This window comes from Agelaius phoeniceus, chromosome 33, assembly GCF_051311805.1.
Source record: "Agelaius phoeniceus isolate bAgePho1 chromosome 33, bAgePho1.hap1, whole genome shotgun sequence".
Lineage (NCBI taxonomy): Eukaryota > Metazoa > Chordata > Aves > Passeriformes > Icteridae > Agelaius > Agelaius phoeniceus.
The window spans coordinates 2,286,528-2,302,483 of record NC_135297.1 but is presented as its reverse complement, the minus strand read 5'-3'; the positions used below and the strand labels follow the sequence as shown (position 1 = coordinate 2,302,483).

At 55.6% G+C, this 15,956-nt stretch overlaps 2 protein-coding genes across 2 annotated transcripts; one reads left to right on the top strand and one right to left on the bottom strand.

Moving 5' to 3' along the window:
• Positions 1-1,910: 1,910 nt before the first annotated feature.
• Positions 1,911-12,983, bottom strand: LOC129131875 (serine/threonine-protein kinase pim-1-like). The gene is made up of 6 exons (XM_077192447.1): positions 12,976-12,983; positions 4,344-4,902; positions 4,176-4,226; positions 3,605-3,971; positions 2,273-2,452; positions 1,911-2,017 (listed from the first exon to the last, which is right to left on the bottom strand). Exons 1-6 carry the CDS (start codon positions 12,981-12,983, stop codon positions 1,911-1,913), a joined length of 1,272 nt encoding a protein of 423 aa, XP_077048562.1.
• A 1,604-nt stretch (positions 12,984-14,587) lies between these two features.
• Positions 14,588-15,175, top strand: LOC143696322 (olfactory receptor 14J1-like). Its single transcript, XM_077192446.1, has one exon. The coding sequence runs from the start codon at positions 14,588-14,590 to the stop codon at positions 15,173-15,175; it is 588 nt and encodes a 195-aa protein (XP_077048561.1).
• Positions 15,176-15,956: the final 781 nt, after the last annotated feature.

The following is a 15,956-nucleotide window of genomic DNA, read 5'->3' as shown; positions in this document are numbered from 1 at the left end:
GAGCCCTGTCTGCCCCAGGCTCCAGGGGCTGCAGTGGGAGCCCGGCTGGGCTCTGCCCTGGGGCCATCCTGCAGGGACAGCTGGACACAGGGAGCATTCCCTTGCCACAAACAGCCAAGCCAGGGCTGCAGGGCAGCTGCTGCAGCCCGGACTGCACTGTTGTGTGCTGTGCTCTGGGGCTGGGGCTCCCCGCACAGGGCACTGGGCTGGTGTGCCACAGGAGGCAGAGACGCTTCAGCTTCAGCCTAACTGAGGTGGGTGTGTGGGCTGGGAAGAGTGGGGAGGCTCAAGGGGATGCACAGAGCTCATCCTGCTGCAAGGACGAGGAAAAGGGAGAGGGAGCTCAGCAGTGAGGAGAGCTGAGGGCTGGAGAGTGTCTCTGAATGACACTAAAATCCCACTGGACCTCTGAGACATTGCTGCTCCTCAGGCAGTGACAGTATGAGTCCCTAAACCTGGGGCTCTGCCTTCCTCATGGTGAGGGGCATCAAGGAGAGAAAGCAGAAACCGCCCGTCAGCTGAGGGCTCCTGTGCCCTTGTCCCAGCTGCCCGCAGTGCCCAGGCCATGCTGGCTGTGCTCAGAGCGGTGCCCAGAGCTGCCCATCCCTGCGGCCTTTGGCACAGAGCAGGAGGGCAGGACATGTGCCCAGCCTGCAGCCAGCCAGGGCACATCCAGCCCTCAGCAGCTGCCCAGAGCAGGATGCTCCTGTGCTCGCTGCCATCTCCCAAAAGCTCTGATCCCACCCTGCCAAGCAGACGGGGACCCACCTCACGCCCTCCCCCGCTGGAAGAAAAGCTGCTCCCAAACGATGTCCTCAGCCTTCTCCAAGGGCACAGCCCATCCACGCTGCAGCTGCTCCCAAGCACTTCCCCATCCAGACTGGAGCCCACCTGGAACGCTTCCTCTAGAAAAATAAACAACAAATTATTGAAAATAGATTACAGACAAAAGGGGAAACAAGAAACAAGGTCAAAAATCTTATCTCTGCCAGGGGCTTGAGGAAGGCCCAACCCCTGCATGCCAGGGAAAAACCCACCCACGGGTGAGGGAAGCCCAGGCTTTCTCCCTTCCCCCTGCACTGCCCCCCACAATAACGGTGACCCCAAAGCAAACAAGGGCAGTGGAGCAGCCCAGCCCTTCCTTGCCTGCACAGCAAAGCAGCCCCTGAACAGCTTCTGGAGTCCCACCTCTGCTCCCACCATGGGGCTTTGTTTGTGTCGGGCTGGCTGCCCCAGCCCCAGCCCCAGCCCGGGCCACGGTGGCTGCTGGGGGCTGTTGGCAGGGCCAGGAGCCCACTCCCATTTTGTACCCACCCCAGCCCTTGCCCCAGCCCTGCCAAAAGCAGCTGGGCAGCGGCTGAAGGATCAGCTGCACCCGCCCCAGCAAAGGGGGAATCTTTGGTTCCTGGCCAGGCTGTGCAATGCCCAAATCTGGGAGCATCCCCCTGCGTCTGGACTCATCTGCAAATTCCCTGTGGAGCCTGGCTTTGGAGAAGATGCCACAATCAAAGTCCAGCATCTTCAGCTGGCCAGTGGGCAGGTCCAGGAAGAGGTTGTCATCCTTGATGTCATCCTCGCTGTCTCCAGCAGCAGCAGCCCCACCTGGTACAGCTTCTCCAGGGGCTCCTTCTCCTTCCCTGGGCTGAGACCAGGCTCTCAGGGTTCTGCCCAGGGCCCCAGCTGTCAGGGAACCAGGACAAGCAAAAGCAGCTCAGATGGCAGCCACCAGTGCTGGGCAGAGCAGCTCAGCTCCAGCACAAGGGCTGCGTGTTCCCATCTGATGAGCCCTGGGCAGTGACACAGGACAGACAAAAAGTCTGGAATCCTTTGCTTCTGATTGTCAAGGCATGTGTGGGGCTGTAACTTACTAGGGCCTGCATCAAAGTGTGCCTGTGGCTCTCTCCCTTCTTCTAGGGCAGATGAATATCCTGCATCCCAGGATGACAGAGCAGCTCTTCTAATGAGGGCCTTTCCAAGTCCAGCATGGATAAACACCGCCTGATCAGATCTTGGCACTCTGGGCACAGAAACCAGAAACCCCGGGCAGTTGGAGAAGGCTCCTGTTGGCTTTGCCCCACTATTCCCGTGCCCAGGCCTTGCTGGATGTGCTCAGAGCTGGGCCTAAGCTTTCCCATCAGTTCCCTGTTTTGGAGGAGAGCAGGAGAGCAGGACATGTGCCACCTCCTCAGCAGCTGCCAGAGCGGGATGCCCACGAGCCCACTGCTGTCTCCCAGCACTGGGATTCCCCCCATGGCCAGAGATGAGGATCCACCTGGAGAGAGCCCTTGTGGCAGCGAGAGCTGATGGTCCCAGCTGATGTTCTGGCCCCTCCTGAAAGGGTGCTCCCTGCAGACCATCTGCTGCAGCAGGATGCCCAGGGACCAGATGGTAGCTGGCTTGCCATAGTCCCAGCCAAAGTGGCTCCATTCCGGGGGGCTGTATGACCCTGTTCCTATGGAATACAGATGGAGTTCATCAGGGGGATGCTGCTGCTCCCAGAGCCTGGCCCCAGCATCCCTGGGCGTGCGGGGGCTGCCCCAGTGGCACAGGGGGTGACCACTGCCCTCTCACCAGCACCTGGGACTTGTGTACAGACTTGGGGTTGGGAAAGAAGCCACTGGTGTTGGAAGAGGGCAATGGAAACCCTGGCAAGGCCGAACCATAACAAGGAAGAACCCACTCAGTGCTGGTGAAAAACCATGCTGTTATGAATTCGAACAAAGCCAAATTTTGAGAAGAAAAGAGGCTCTCGTTTATTAAAACAAACTACAGAGGACAGGGAGTTTGAGATAAGCCCAAACTCCCACCCAACAGCCCAAAGACAACAACATGTCCCAAACACGCTGGGTTCCCCCCCATATAGTACATCCCTCAGAAGGAGAAGAACCCCAACCCAACCAAACCCTCATTTTATAACCCCTCTCGGGTCCAGGATTGGTGGGGTTTGGATCCGCACGTTGATTGGTCATTTTCCGGTGCTCTCCATTGATCCTTATCAATATTCATTCTGGACCAATAATTTTCTCAAGGCATTGAATGATTGGTCAAGTCCCCTGTCCAATAACCTCCCACCCCCCTTCGACTACCGCCCCCACCAAACCCTGGACCTCCCCTCCCCAGGACCCACAACAAACACCCAACAACTCACCCCAAAACAACAATTCCCAACCCAGCCCCAATGCAACACAAATTGAACACCATTTATAACAATGCCCTCATCCTCCCTGCCTTCATTGCCCCAAAAACATTATGAATCCAAAGCAAACCAGGTGAGTGGAGCAGTCCAAGCCCTTTCTCACCTGCACACCAAACCGGCTGGGGCTCAGGTTCTGCCCCTCCTCTCTGCTACCCCCACCCACGGGTGTTTTTGTTGGGCTGGCTGCCCCAGCCCCAGGCCCAGTCCTGGGCAGAGTGGTGGGCAAAAGCTGCCAGCAGGGCTGGAAGCTGGCTCCCCACTCAGCCCTGCTCAAAAGCAACTCAGCTGAAGACTCAGTGCCATGAAGGGCAGCAAAAGGGAGAATCCCTGCTGCCACACCCAGCTTGGGCTGTGAGATGTTGGGCCTTGAGACACTCGGACCAGGAGCACACCCCTGCGTGGGCTCACCTGCAAAGTGAGTGTAGGCTGTCTCTTGCAGGCAGGTGCCACAGCCAAAGTCAATCAATTTGGCCTGCCCGGTGTGCAGGTCAAGCAGGATGTTCTCTGGTTTGATGTCTCTGTGCAGGACCCCGCAGCTGGTGCAGTGCCGCACGCCATCCAGCACCTGGAGGAACAGCTCCTGCGCCACCTCCTCGGGCAGGAACCCCCGTGCCCCAATGAAATGCTGCAGGTCCTGACACCACTCCGGGTGCTCCAGCACCATCAAGATGTCATTGAGGAGCTCAAGGCACTCCAGCAGCTGGACCACACCAGGGAAGCCAGTGGACACCTTGGCCAGCAGCACGATCTCCAGGGGTGCGCTGGTGCCGTCGGGCTGCAGGAGGAGCACGATGCCGTCAGTGGGGCTGATGCCGTGCCGGGGCTCGGGGAGCCCTCAGCCAGTCTGGGATGCTCTGCACCCTGCGCTGGCCCCACGCCCGCTCTCCCTCGGGGCGTCCTGGCGGCTTCCACGCTGCCGGGCCTCGGCTCATCCCTGCCCGGCACGGCCCGGCTGCTGCCGCTGGCCCCGCTCACTCACCAGCTCGCCCCAGTGCCGGACGCGCTTCCGTGGCACCCTTTTGATGGCCACCTGCAAGCCAAGGGCAGCAGCGGGCTCAGCTCGCCGCCCGCCCTGCCCAGACCCATCCTCCGGCCTCCTCCTCGTCCGCCCCCTCCTCCTGCGGCCGCCGCCGGCCCCGCCGCTCACCGGGGCGCCGTCCGAGAGCCGCGTGGCCGCGAAGACGCTGCCGAAGCCGCTGCGCCCCAGCAGCGAGCCCAGCCTGTCCTGCTCCTTCAGGCCCTGCTGCGCCTTCTCTGCGGGCGGGACGCGGCTGTCAGCGCTCGGCCCGGGGCCAGCAAGGGCCCCCGAGAGCCCCTCAAGCACCCCGGGCCGGCCATGCCCAGGCGTTTGCTCCTGTGAACGGGACAGCGGCGGCTCGGGACCGGCGGCCGCGCTGCCGAGCGGCGGAGCTCGGGCTGGGCGAGCCGCAGCGGAGGCAACTGGAGCGGCCGCGCCGCCTGTGTCCCCCGCGGGCCCCGGGAGGAGCCGGGGCCGGGGCCGGGCTCGGGCCAGGTGGAGCCAAAGGGAGGTGATGCCGCCCCAGCCCCAGGCACTGATGCCCGCCCAGCAGCGCCACCGCCAGCACGGCCAGAGCCGGCCGGAGGCGAGACTGCGGCGGGACGCCCGGGGCCGGGCACGGGGCAGCCCCGCCTGGGGCCGGGGGCGGGCCGGGGGCATGGCCCGGCTGGGTATTGGGAGAGAGAGACTGGGAGAGGAAGGGACACCGGGAAAGGGAGAGCGGGACAGGATGCTGGATTGTCGGAGAGGGAGAGGAGAAGCGAGAGGGAGTTGACAAAGTCGCTTCTTTCGCTGCTTTCGCTGCTGCCACTGCTTTCGCTGCTGCCACTGCAACTGAAGCTCTGGGGCCGTTTGTCCCCGTATCCGTTTGTCCACTGCCCGCTCGCCCCCGCTCCGAGCCCCGCGCTCCCCAGGGGCAGCCCCTGAGCCTGTCCAAACACGGGAACTTTGCCCTGTTCAGCCAAGATCCAGAGTCTGGACTCCTGCACAGTGGCACAGGAATCCCCTCAGTTGCTGCTGTGCATTGTCCCTGCTGAGGATCAAACACTATCGGAGCGCATTCCCTGAATGCAGAATTTGTACTTAAACCAAGCACTGCACTTATCTCTCCAGCAGTGCTTTCCAAAAAAAAAAAAAAAAAACAAACAAACGGGAAGGCAAACTGTGTATAGCTCATGGTATTTGACAGTGTCTTAAACATGCCAAGTCATGGATCTTAGAGGTGAGATCCATTTGGAATTAATGGGATGGAGACTTAGTGCAACATGGAAATGGAGAGGATAAAAATAAATACAGTAAAACATCTTGGTTTGTTTCTTTCTGTTTTCATTTCATTTCCTAAAAGCTCTTTTAGTTCTTCCAGAATCTTGTCCACAGTCCTGTTTGCTCTTTCCAAGAACCTTTCCTGGAGAACAAGGTGCAGCTTCTGTCACAAGATGTGCCGCCAGCTGCAGCTTCTCTTGGCTTTCCACACCGTGCGAGCAGCACGACTCTTGCAGCAAAGCAGGACAAATGTTTTAAGAACAGTACAGCTTGTTCTTTCTTTTCCTTGTGGGCTGGCCACTTGTGCCATTGGTGAGGTTTTCATTGTTACTGTTCTACCCTAAGAAAACATGACGGGCTCCCAGAAATTGTTAGGGAATGCAAGCCTGACTGAATGCAGAGAAAGAATCTCCAGAGCCTGCAGCCAGAAATGGAGAGCTGTGTGATAATCATTCCAACATCCCCATGGACATCTTGAAAGTGATGTAGAAGATGAAAATGGGCTGACAGAGGGAGTTTGTTTCAGTGTTCAGTTCAGATGCTTCTACATCTCATGCATTGATATAAATCAAGAGCACAATCAGTTCATGAAAGGCACCAGAACAAGCTGGACGTCTCAGGAGATGATGAAAGAATGTGAAAAGGAGAAATGCAGGGAATGACTTAGGGAGCTTTGCCTGTACAAAGGATCATTTTTCCTAATAATTTCCAATCTGTTCCCTCCACTTTTGTCCTTCCTAACAAGGCCATTTTCATCCCAGTTTCCCCATGAAATGGGAACCCTGAGTTGTGGAAGTGCCTGAAAGATGCCCTGTTCCTCTGCAGGGACACTGAGGCTGAGGCAGGAGCCTGAGCCCTCTCTGGGGCAGCCTCCACCGAGCTGGAATTTGTGCCGTGCTGGGAGAGGAGGAGGAGGGGGAGAGCGCTGGCGCTGTGTGGCAGGAGCAGGAGGTTTGGGCCGCAGGACATTCCGTCTGCGCCGCTGCCCCGCAATGGGCGGCCGTGCCCGGGGCTCTGGGCCTGGCCCTGCGTGCGCTGAGCTCCCGACACTGCGGGAGCTGCCCGGGCTGGGCTCAGCTTCCCGCTGGGCCTGGGCAGCAGGCTGGGCTCCAGCTGGGACCAGCAGCAGCTGGAAATACCTCTGGGCATCTCCATTTGCTGCTGCTGCTCGGAAGAAGCAATGAAGTGAGCCGAGAAGTTCTGGTTTCTCTTTCTCCTGGCGGATTTTTTCATTTGATTTAATACTTGAGAGGCAATTTCTGTGATGGCCTCTGTCAGTTGATTCTATTTCAGCAGCAGCAGGAGCAGCTGGGCTATGTTTGAGCACTGCATATGTGGCCTGTGTGACTTTAGTGCTTAGGGACTTGAGAGCATTTCAAGATCTGCTAATCATGATGCCTGTGACCAAAAGCCTGAGTTCACCTATTGCCGGCCGGGGGCTATGTACAAATCACCAACAGGACAGGACTGCTGAGGAACGTGTCTCGAGCTGTTCATTTTCCAGCATCAGTCTCATTACATGGTTATGACAATGGGATGATGCCAGCAGCTCGTGTCCTCAGCAGCAGACAAAGAACTCAATGTTACAACTTACTTTAAAAGTTTTTACTAATCCCACAAAGCAAAAGCATATTGACGGTAGTTCTCTCCAACCACTATAAGCACAGGTACCTTTGGTTAAAACAATGCTTGCTTATTTTGAATACAGTATCTGCTTGTAAGCCTTAAAACACAATGCACAGAGCTCAAGCTTAGAACTTCCTAATATCTCATTAGATATACTTTTGTGTAGCTTAGGGAGTTATTCTACCAAGCGTTAATACAAAAACCATTGTTCTATTTGTCCTTACTTTCTACTTCTAATATAACTTTTCTGCTGACAAATCTTATGGCTACCCCTTAGCTCTAATCCCAGTTCTGCTGTCTCTGAGGGCTGTCTTTTGCAGCTTTCTCAAACCCCTCTGATTTTAAGGATTCCTAAATTCACTGTCACGAAAGCACTCTGGGTAGCGCTGATCAAAAAGGGCAATTGCAGTTTTACAGATAAATTTCAACTGGCAAGCAGAAGAGGAGCAAGAGCAGCCAGGTTCTCCAATTCCCAAGGCAAAGGCAACAGCAGCATCCTGCTGTCAGCTCAGGGTGAGTAAAACAGTGCTGAAAACAGTGCTGGAACCCGATCCTTTCTTTGTCTGAGGGCTGGCTCAGGGCAGCACAGGCGGGCCCTGAGGAGTCAGGGCTGTGTGTGGGTGATTGCTGCTCTAGTCCAGAATTGAGCTGGAAAAAGCCCTTGGGAGCTGAGGCAGGAGCAGGTGGGAAGGGGCCGGCGCTGCTGCTGCTCCTGGCTGGGAGCCCCGGCTGGGCCGGGCCGGCACCCCCTGCGCTGCGGCTGCTGCTGCTGCCAGAGCCGGGCGGGACTCGGGGACAGGGAACGGACACGGGGGGACAGCAAAGGCCTGGCGGCTGCAGGGATGGTGGCGCTGGGGCCAGCGCCAGCACAGAGCTTCAGCCCGCAGTTAAGCCCGAGGGATACGCTGGGGAAAGGCTCCATTTCAGCCTTTCTGCACTCGTGGCTGTGAAGGGACCGAAATAAATGGAGAACAAGCAGGGCCCGACCCCTCCTCTTTTGGGAGGAGACCCAGGCCTGGGGCTGTGAGGTGCCATTAGGGGCAATGAGGGGCCATGAGGGGCTGTAAACTGTGATGTATTGTGAGGGGTCATGAGAGGCCATGAGGAGCTCTGAGGGGCTGTGAAGGGCTGTTGGGGCTCATGAGGGGTCATTAGAGGCCATGAGGGGTTGTTGGGGACCCTAAGGGGTAAATGGTCTCTGAGAGGCTGTGAGAGGCCAGGTACCTCATGGAACAAAGGATTCGTTATGACACTCTGGAGACAAGGAGACTGTTATTTGCATATGGAACCTTATGGAACCAAAAGTCCATCTTGATATTCCAGGGCCTCATGGAGCCATGGAGACCATTAGGACACTTCAGGACCCACTGGAACCAAGGGGCCATTGTGACACTGCAAGGCCTCATTTAACCAAGGGCTCATTGTAGCGCAGCAGGGCCTCATGGAATCAAGGGGATCGTAGTGGGGCTCCATGAGACCACGGGGACATTTTGATTCTGGGGAACCAAGGAGACCATTGTGACACTACAGGGCTGCATGGAACTGAGAACTGATGTGACAGTGAGGAGCCCAATGGAATCAAGAGGCCATTCCGTACTTCAGGGCCTCATGGAACCAAGGAGCCCTTGTGACACTGCAGGGCCTCATGGAATCCTGGAAACCATTATGGCACTTTGAGACTCGTTGAATCAAGGGGCTCTGCAGGGCCTTGTGGAACCAAGGAGCTCTTTGTGACACTGCAGGGACTTGAGAAAGCAATGAGAACATTCTGGCACCCTGAGTCCCCATGGCACCAAGGGGCCATTGTGACACTATAGGTCCCCCATGGAAGCAAGGGGCCAGTGTGACACAGCCAGGCTTTGTGGAACCAAGGGTCCATTGTGATCCTGGGGAGCCCAATAGAACCAAGGGTCCATTGTGCCATTGTGCATTTCCATGGAACCAAGGGAACCACTTTGACACTGCAAGACCTCATGGAAGCAAGGCGCCATTGTGCCGCTGCAGAGCCAAGGAGACCATTGTGGTATTGCTGGGCCTTATGGAAACAAAGATCTCTTGTGATACTACGGAGCCTCATGACACCAAGAGAACATCGTGATGCTGCAGGGCTCCAGGGATCCAAGAACATGGAACAGTTCTGGTTGGCTTGGCCTGGCTGGTCCAGCTGACCTTGGCATGTTGAGGGTTGCTTCTCATCTAGCCCTGGAGTTGTGTGCTTTTCTTCCTCTGGGTAAGAACTCTCTTTTTTCCTCCAGGGGTTCATGGCTGAAACTGGGATTCTACCTCCATATCTGATTAAATCTACAGATTATCCCATATGATACCTGCCAGAACAGAAAGCTCTGGATTGCCTTGGCATGTTGGGGGCCACCTCTCATCTGTCTTCAAAACAATGGGGGGGAGGGTGGGTGTACTTTTCTTTTCATGGAAAAGAACATCTTTCAATGCAGGTGTCCATAACCAAAATTGGGAATCCGCCTCCAAAATTCCGTATATCCAAGGATAGCTCCCAGACAAACACTGCCAAGACCAACAGGTCTGGCTGGCCTTGGCCTCCTTGGAGCTGCCTCTAATCAGCCTTTGCAACACTGGGGCTCTGCCCTTTCCTTCCTGTGGAGAAGAACTGTCATTCTGGTCCAGGAACTCATGGCTGAAATGCAATTCCACCTCCAAAACTCCACAAATATCCAAGGGTTACTTTCAGACAAAAGCTGCAAGGACAGACAGGTCTGGCTTGCCTTGGCCTCTGGTGACTGCCTCTGCTGTGCCTTCAAAACCCTGGGGCTCTGTGGTTTCCTTCCTGTAGAAAAGAACCGTCCTCCTTGTCCAGTCACCCATGGCCTCAAGCACATGAGCACTGTACAGGGACAGAGGAGCTCTGTGCTCAGTGGGATGGAGACTGAGGAGAGCAGAGGAGAGGCCTGGGAGGGATTGAAGGGTGGTTTCAGAGATGGTGGATCCTTTTGACATAATAGAAAAAATACAGAAAAAGAAAGAATTAATGAAAATGGCAGCTGGGAAGGTGCAGACTGGACACAAGGAGACAGGAATTTCCCTCCCACGGCAGGGCTGTAGTGCAACACATCCCCAGAAGGAGTCTGGGTCAGCCCAAGGCTTTGTGTGGGCAGGCAGAGGCAGGCAGGAGGCAGAGCTGTCAGCAAAGGAAGGGCCCAGCCAGGTGGGGCAGCCAGGGGATGAGTTTTACAACATGGCTTATGTGGTCCAAGACCTGTTCCACATTGCCAAAAGATGGCTGCAGCCTTGGGGATATTTAGTTGGCCAACACCCCTGTCAATCACTGCAACATAAGGTGATCAGGAGATATTCACATCAGACCTCTGTCATTAGTTTGGTTCCAATGAAGGACAAAAGCTTATTCTCTATTATCTTCATTTTGACAGTAAGAGCAGTGATACTGGAGTCTTCTGTAGCAGGGGACATGGTATATCATATGGAACATGTGGACGATGGTAAAAGATGCTAAATAAATAAATAAAATACATTAAATTTAAAAACACATTTATAAATAAATAAATAAAAACATTCCCAGATGTTCCAGGAACACCTCAGCCTCATGGTCTGGGAAGAAAACTTATCACCATGAGTCAGCAGAGTGGCTCTCCAGATGGCTTTGCAGAATGGCTGGTATTACTGCCTAGTGTTACAGCGTTAATATTGGGGTGCAAGGAAGCAGCATTTTTGAATTTCACTAGACTTAATATGGAATGTTAGGGGAAGAACCAAAGAAGGAAAAGGGAGGGATCAAGGTGGTTCGGACAGAAATAGACATAGGAAAACAGAGGAAGAATACAATGAATGGGGTCAGTCATGCTGAAAGATGCTGACAAATGCTGATCAGTGTGCTTGCAAGGCCAAGCCTGCACTGTTCCATAGTACTCTGTTTCCTCATTAGACTCAATGTGTATTTTCTGACTGCTCTGCAGAGACAGTGGGATCTGGTGGAGTCAGATGAGAAACCTTTTTGCACTCTTGTCTGTGTGTATGAACATGTCTGTATGAGGTAGCTGAAAAATTGAGTGTCCAAAGGCCAGCTGTGGGGTGGTCCATATGGTGTTGCTAAGGTACCCTTTATCAAGGTATACCACGATAACTTATCCTTTGGGGCTCAGTAATCTAAAGATTTATAGAATGTCTGACGGATAGGCCTTAGTTACCCTTAATCACCCCTTTTTTCCTCTAAAAATACAAGTGACATCAGATTAGTATTAATTTTACACACAAATTTGTTAAAAAAGAAGCAACATAAGGCTGCAGGACAAAGTCACTTCCCAGTTGTCCACTTCAGTTATGTTTAAAGCTTCCAGAACAATAGTTGTATTGAAAAACGCATGGATTCTAACTTGGCCCCTTCCTGGAGTGCTATGGTCAGGATTTCCAATGCCTAAAATGATTCCAAATTATTTTTACCTTTGTATTAGATATTACACAATAAGAAGGACACCCTTCTATTCAGAAAGGTCAGTTTCATTATAATGAAAACCACCAAAGGATAGTATAGGGACTTATGATCCTATATTTTCAGAAAAAAGGGATGAGAATGTATGTTTTGGTGTTCTGTAGCCATCCATGTGGACAACATTCCAATCTGCCAAGGTGTGTGTCCAAAAAAATACAGGGGGACCTGTTCCCAGAGCCTGCAGGGACAGAGGCGCAGGGCAGGGACACCGTAGGACAGCCTGGGCTGCACAGGGCACAGGCATGGGCATCAGCTGCAAGACAGCCCTGCCAGAGCCAACTTGGGCAGCACGTTGGCCATGGCTGCTGGGCCTGGGCCTGAGCAGGAGCAGGAGACAAGTGACCCTTGCAGGCCTGGGGCCTCATGGCCTCCTTGTCCCTGCTCAGCAGCCTGGCAGGGGCCGCCCCATGCTCCTGCCCTTGGCATTGCACATCCCCACATGCCAGTGCCCATCCCGGCAAGAGCCCTGAGCAAGGAGGGAGGGACAGCATCTGCCTGGCCAGGCCCTGGGGCTCAGGCCTTGGCCCTTGGCATTCCTCAAACACATCCAGCTTTGCTCAGCACCAGAGACACCTTGGCCTTGTTTGTCCCCAGCTGTCATCACTGCCTCCAGGATTCTGCTCTAACTGGAACCTGGGGACACTTTCCCAGTCGTGTCCCTCAGTGGGACCCATTAAAACTTCAAGAAACTTCAGAATTTTAATTTTACTTTGAGTTCTTGAGAAGTTTTTTGAAGACTCTCTCAGGGACTGAGTCTGATGTAAACAACACCAAATCCCCAAGAGGCTCATTAAAGTCCTTGTGCTGTGTCTGTGCTGCTGAGCTTTAAAGGAACAGCTCTTCCCAGGGCCAGCTCCTCTCCCAGCCCAGCAGGGCTGAGGGCTCTGCCTGCAGGCACTGAGGGGACAGGAGCCAGGCAGAGACAGGCTGAAGGCAATCAGGATTGGGAAGACATTGAGCTGAGACTTCACCTGGGGAAAGATCTTCACAGCCCTGTGCATGGTGAGTGTGTGGGTGCAGGGCAATGTCCCCTGTGCTCCTGGAGGGATCTCCTGAAGCCAGCACACCCCAGAGCCTGGGGGATGTGTCAGGAGGACTCTCCCAGTTTCTCTGTGGCACAGGAGGAGCAGGAGGAGGAGGAGGATGTGCTGCAGAGCAGGGCTCCCCTTCTGAGGGGACTTGTCGTGAGCTCATTCAGGGCAGGAGTTTCCTGCTTGGGTCTCTGCTTTCCTGAATCTGTGCTCCCACTTTTCCCTGGCTCAGCTTGGTGGCAATGGAAACTCAGCTGTGCAGGGCAGAGCAGGGGCTGAGACTCTTAATCCATCACCCTGAGGATTCCTGGGCACCTCAGCAAGTGTCTGCAGCTGCCCAGCCTCCAGATCCATGCAGCATTACCTTTCCATGGTGCCCAGGCTGGGGGAGCTGTTCTTTAATCCCTGCAGGGCCGAGCAGCTGCAGGGCAGGGCTGGCCCAGGGGCTGGGCTGGGCTCTGGCAGGGAAGGAGCCCGGGGCCACAGGAGCAGTTGGGGCTGGGACAGCTCCAGCAGCAGAGCCGTGGGCAGGGAGGGAGGGAGGCAGTGCTGAGGGCAGCCCTGCTGCAGGGCAGATGTGGCACCTGCCAGGCCTGCCCTGCAGGGCAGACACTGCCCTGAGCAGCACAGCTCTCGTGTCCTCTCGCAGCCAGCACAGCCCTCAGCCCGGGGGCTCGGGGCCCTCAGTCCCTCCTGGGCCGGCAGAGATGAAGGGCATCTCTCCGGCCATGTGCCCATTCATGCCCTGCTGACCAGGGCCTGAGGGCCACTGTCCTGCCCTGCTGCTGCCTGGCAGGGGCTGGGCAGGGCTGGGCAGGGAAAGGCTTTTCCTCAGGCCTGGCTCTCTCTCCCCTTGCCTTGCCCAGGTGCTGCTGGCATTGCTGAGGGGCTCTCTGCAATGGCAGTTCCAGCTGCAGGGCCAGGCCCAGCCCTTGGGCTCCTCCTGTGCAGGCTGAGCACAGCAATGGGGTGTCCCAGCTCCCTGTGCCCGGGGAGCTCTGGGCAGGGCAGCCTGGGAGGCTGGCAATGAGCCCACTCTCCTGACTCTGGGAAAGGCAGGAGCCACTTTGTGTGCAGGGATCCCTCTGCTCTCAGCAGTGTCTCCTGGCTGTCCAGGGCAACACGGGAGTGGATTTCAGAAAGGTGCAAGTCCAGGGCAGCTGGAACAGGAGAGAGGGACAGAGCAGCTCCCCTCAGTCTGCATTAAGCCTCAGAGAATCCTCCTGACTCTCTGGACTCTCTTTTCTCCTCAGGTGCAGCAGAATCTCTCATTCTGCCTTCTCTTATCCCCATCCCTTCACCCAGGCAACTCTTCAGCCTTACTGGAAGATTTTTTGTCCAAGTTCAGAAACCCAGACTGCCCCTGCCTCACTGTTCCCCTGCACTGACTGGGGGTCAGGGCTGACTCCCAGGTGTCCTGTAGGCCAAGGTCCAGCTCCTGACACAACATTGGCCTGCAGCAATCAGGGCTCCAGCAACAAAGGTGAAGGAAGGTCCCCTAGACATAGGGGGAGGTGTTCAGTGGCAGGAAAGGGTCTGTGAGAAAGGGCTTTGACTTTTCTGTGAGAAATCTCCCCTCAATTATCACTGTGATTGCTTCTTCAAAAGGTTCCAATGTCCGGAGACAGCAAATGTTCAACAGCAGCTCCATCAGGCACTTCCTCCTGCTGGCATTGGCAGACACGCGGCAGCTGCAGCTCCTGCACTTCTGCCTCTTGCTGGGCATCTCCCTGGCTGCCCTCCTGGGCAACGACCTCATCATCAGCGCCGTAGCCTGCGGCCACCACCTGCACACGCCCATGTTCTTCTTCCTGCTCAACCTGGCCCTCAGCGACCTGGGCTCCATCTGCACCACTGTCCCCAAAGCCATGCACAATTCCCTCTGGGACACCAGCACCATCTCCTACTCAGCATGTGCTGCACAGCTGTTTTTCTTTATCTTCTTTATTTCAGCAGAGTTTTTCCTCCTGACCGTGATGTGCTACGACCGCTACGTGTCCATCTGCAAACCCCTGCACTACGGGACCCTCCTGGGCAGCAGAGCTTGTGCCCACATGGCAGCAGCTGCCTGGGCCAGTGCCTTTCTCTATGCTCTGCTGAACACAGCCAATACATTTTCTCTGCCCCTGTGCAAAGGCAATGCCCTGGGCCAGTTCTTCTGTGAAATCCCCCAGATCCTCAAGCTCTCCTGCTCACACTCCTACCTCAGGGAACTTGGGCTCATTGTGCTTGGTGCATCCTTAGCCTTTGGTTGTTTTGCGTTCATGGTTTTCTCCTATGTGCAGATCTTCAGGGCCGTGCTGAGGATCCCCTCTGAGCAGGGACGGCACAAAGCCTTTTCCACCTGCCTCCCTCACCTGGCCGTGGTCTCACTGTTCCTCAGCACTGGCTTTTTTGCCTACCTGAAGCCCCCCTCCATCTCCTCCCCATCCCTGGATCTGGCAGTGTCAGTTCTGTACTCGGTGGTGCCTCCAGCCCTGAACCCCCTCATCTACAGCCTGAGGAACCAGGAGCTCAAGGCTGCAGGGTGGAGACTGATGACTGGACAATTTAGGAAACATTAAACTGCTGGGCAGTTTCAGAAAATAATTTGTAATAAAAGTTGTCTTTGGTACTTCTTGTTGGTTTCATTTTGGAGCTTCTTTTTAATTGTTTTCCTTTTTTAATATTGTCCTTAAACTAAACCCATCAAATCTGCCATATCTCATTTTGTTTCTCCATACCTTCACTATGACCCACAGACTGTGTCAGTGAGGAGCTATGCTCTTGATAGCTTCAAATGAAATAAATCCTTTATTTCATTTGAAGCTATCAAGAGCATAGCTCCTCACTGACACAGTCCAGCAATATTTTCCCTGGATATCCCCCTTTTGTTCCCTTCTCTGGAGCTGCAGCAGCAATGTCTGTGTGCAGAGCTGGGGCAGATCAGTGCTGGCCCAGCAGCTGTGCCCAGCAGCAGCAGCAGCACTTGGTGTTGCCAGTGCTGCTGCCGTGGCCCTGCCCCGCTGCCCTGGTGGCCCTGGTGTTGCTGCAGGGCCTGAGTGCTCTCGGGGCCGGGCACAGCCCTGGGGGTGGCAGTGCCGGGGCTGCAGCAGGGACAGGCCATGGGCACTGCTGGGGCAGCGCTGCCGCCTCAGGCCAGGCCCTGGGGGCTCCAGGCTCCTTGCCCAGGCTCTCTCAAGAACACGGCCAGGCCAATGCTCAGCACAGAAAAGCCCCGTGAGCAGCCCCAGGCTGGCCGTGGGCAGGCTGGGGGCAAACAGCATGGCTGGGGCTCTGCAAGGGCCCTGGGCCAGACGGGAAGGAGCAGCAGAGCAGGGGCAGATCCATCCCCAGTGCACTGCA

What these genes read in the sequence shown, in the direction of transcription:
- LOC129131875 (XM_077192447.1), bottom strand. An exon ending in TCCGGCACTGGGGCGAGCTG is followed by an intron (nt 3,972 to 4,175) that starts GTGAGTGAGCGG and finishes CTCCTCCTGCAG; the next exon opens with CCCGACGGCACCAGCGCACC. An exon ending in AGCCTACACTCACTTTGCAG is followed by an intron (nt 2,453 to 3,604) that starts GTGAGCCCACGC and finishes TGTATTCCATAG; the next exon opens with GAACAGGGTCATACAGCCCC.
- LOC143696322 (XM_077192446.1), top strand. Translation starts at nt 14,588, where the DNA reads ATGTGCTACGACCGCTACGTGTCCATCTGCAAACCCCTGCACTACGGG.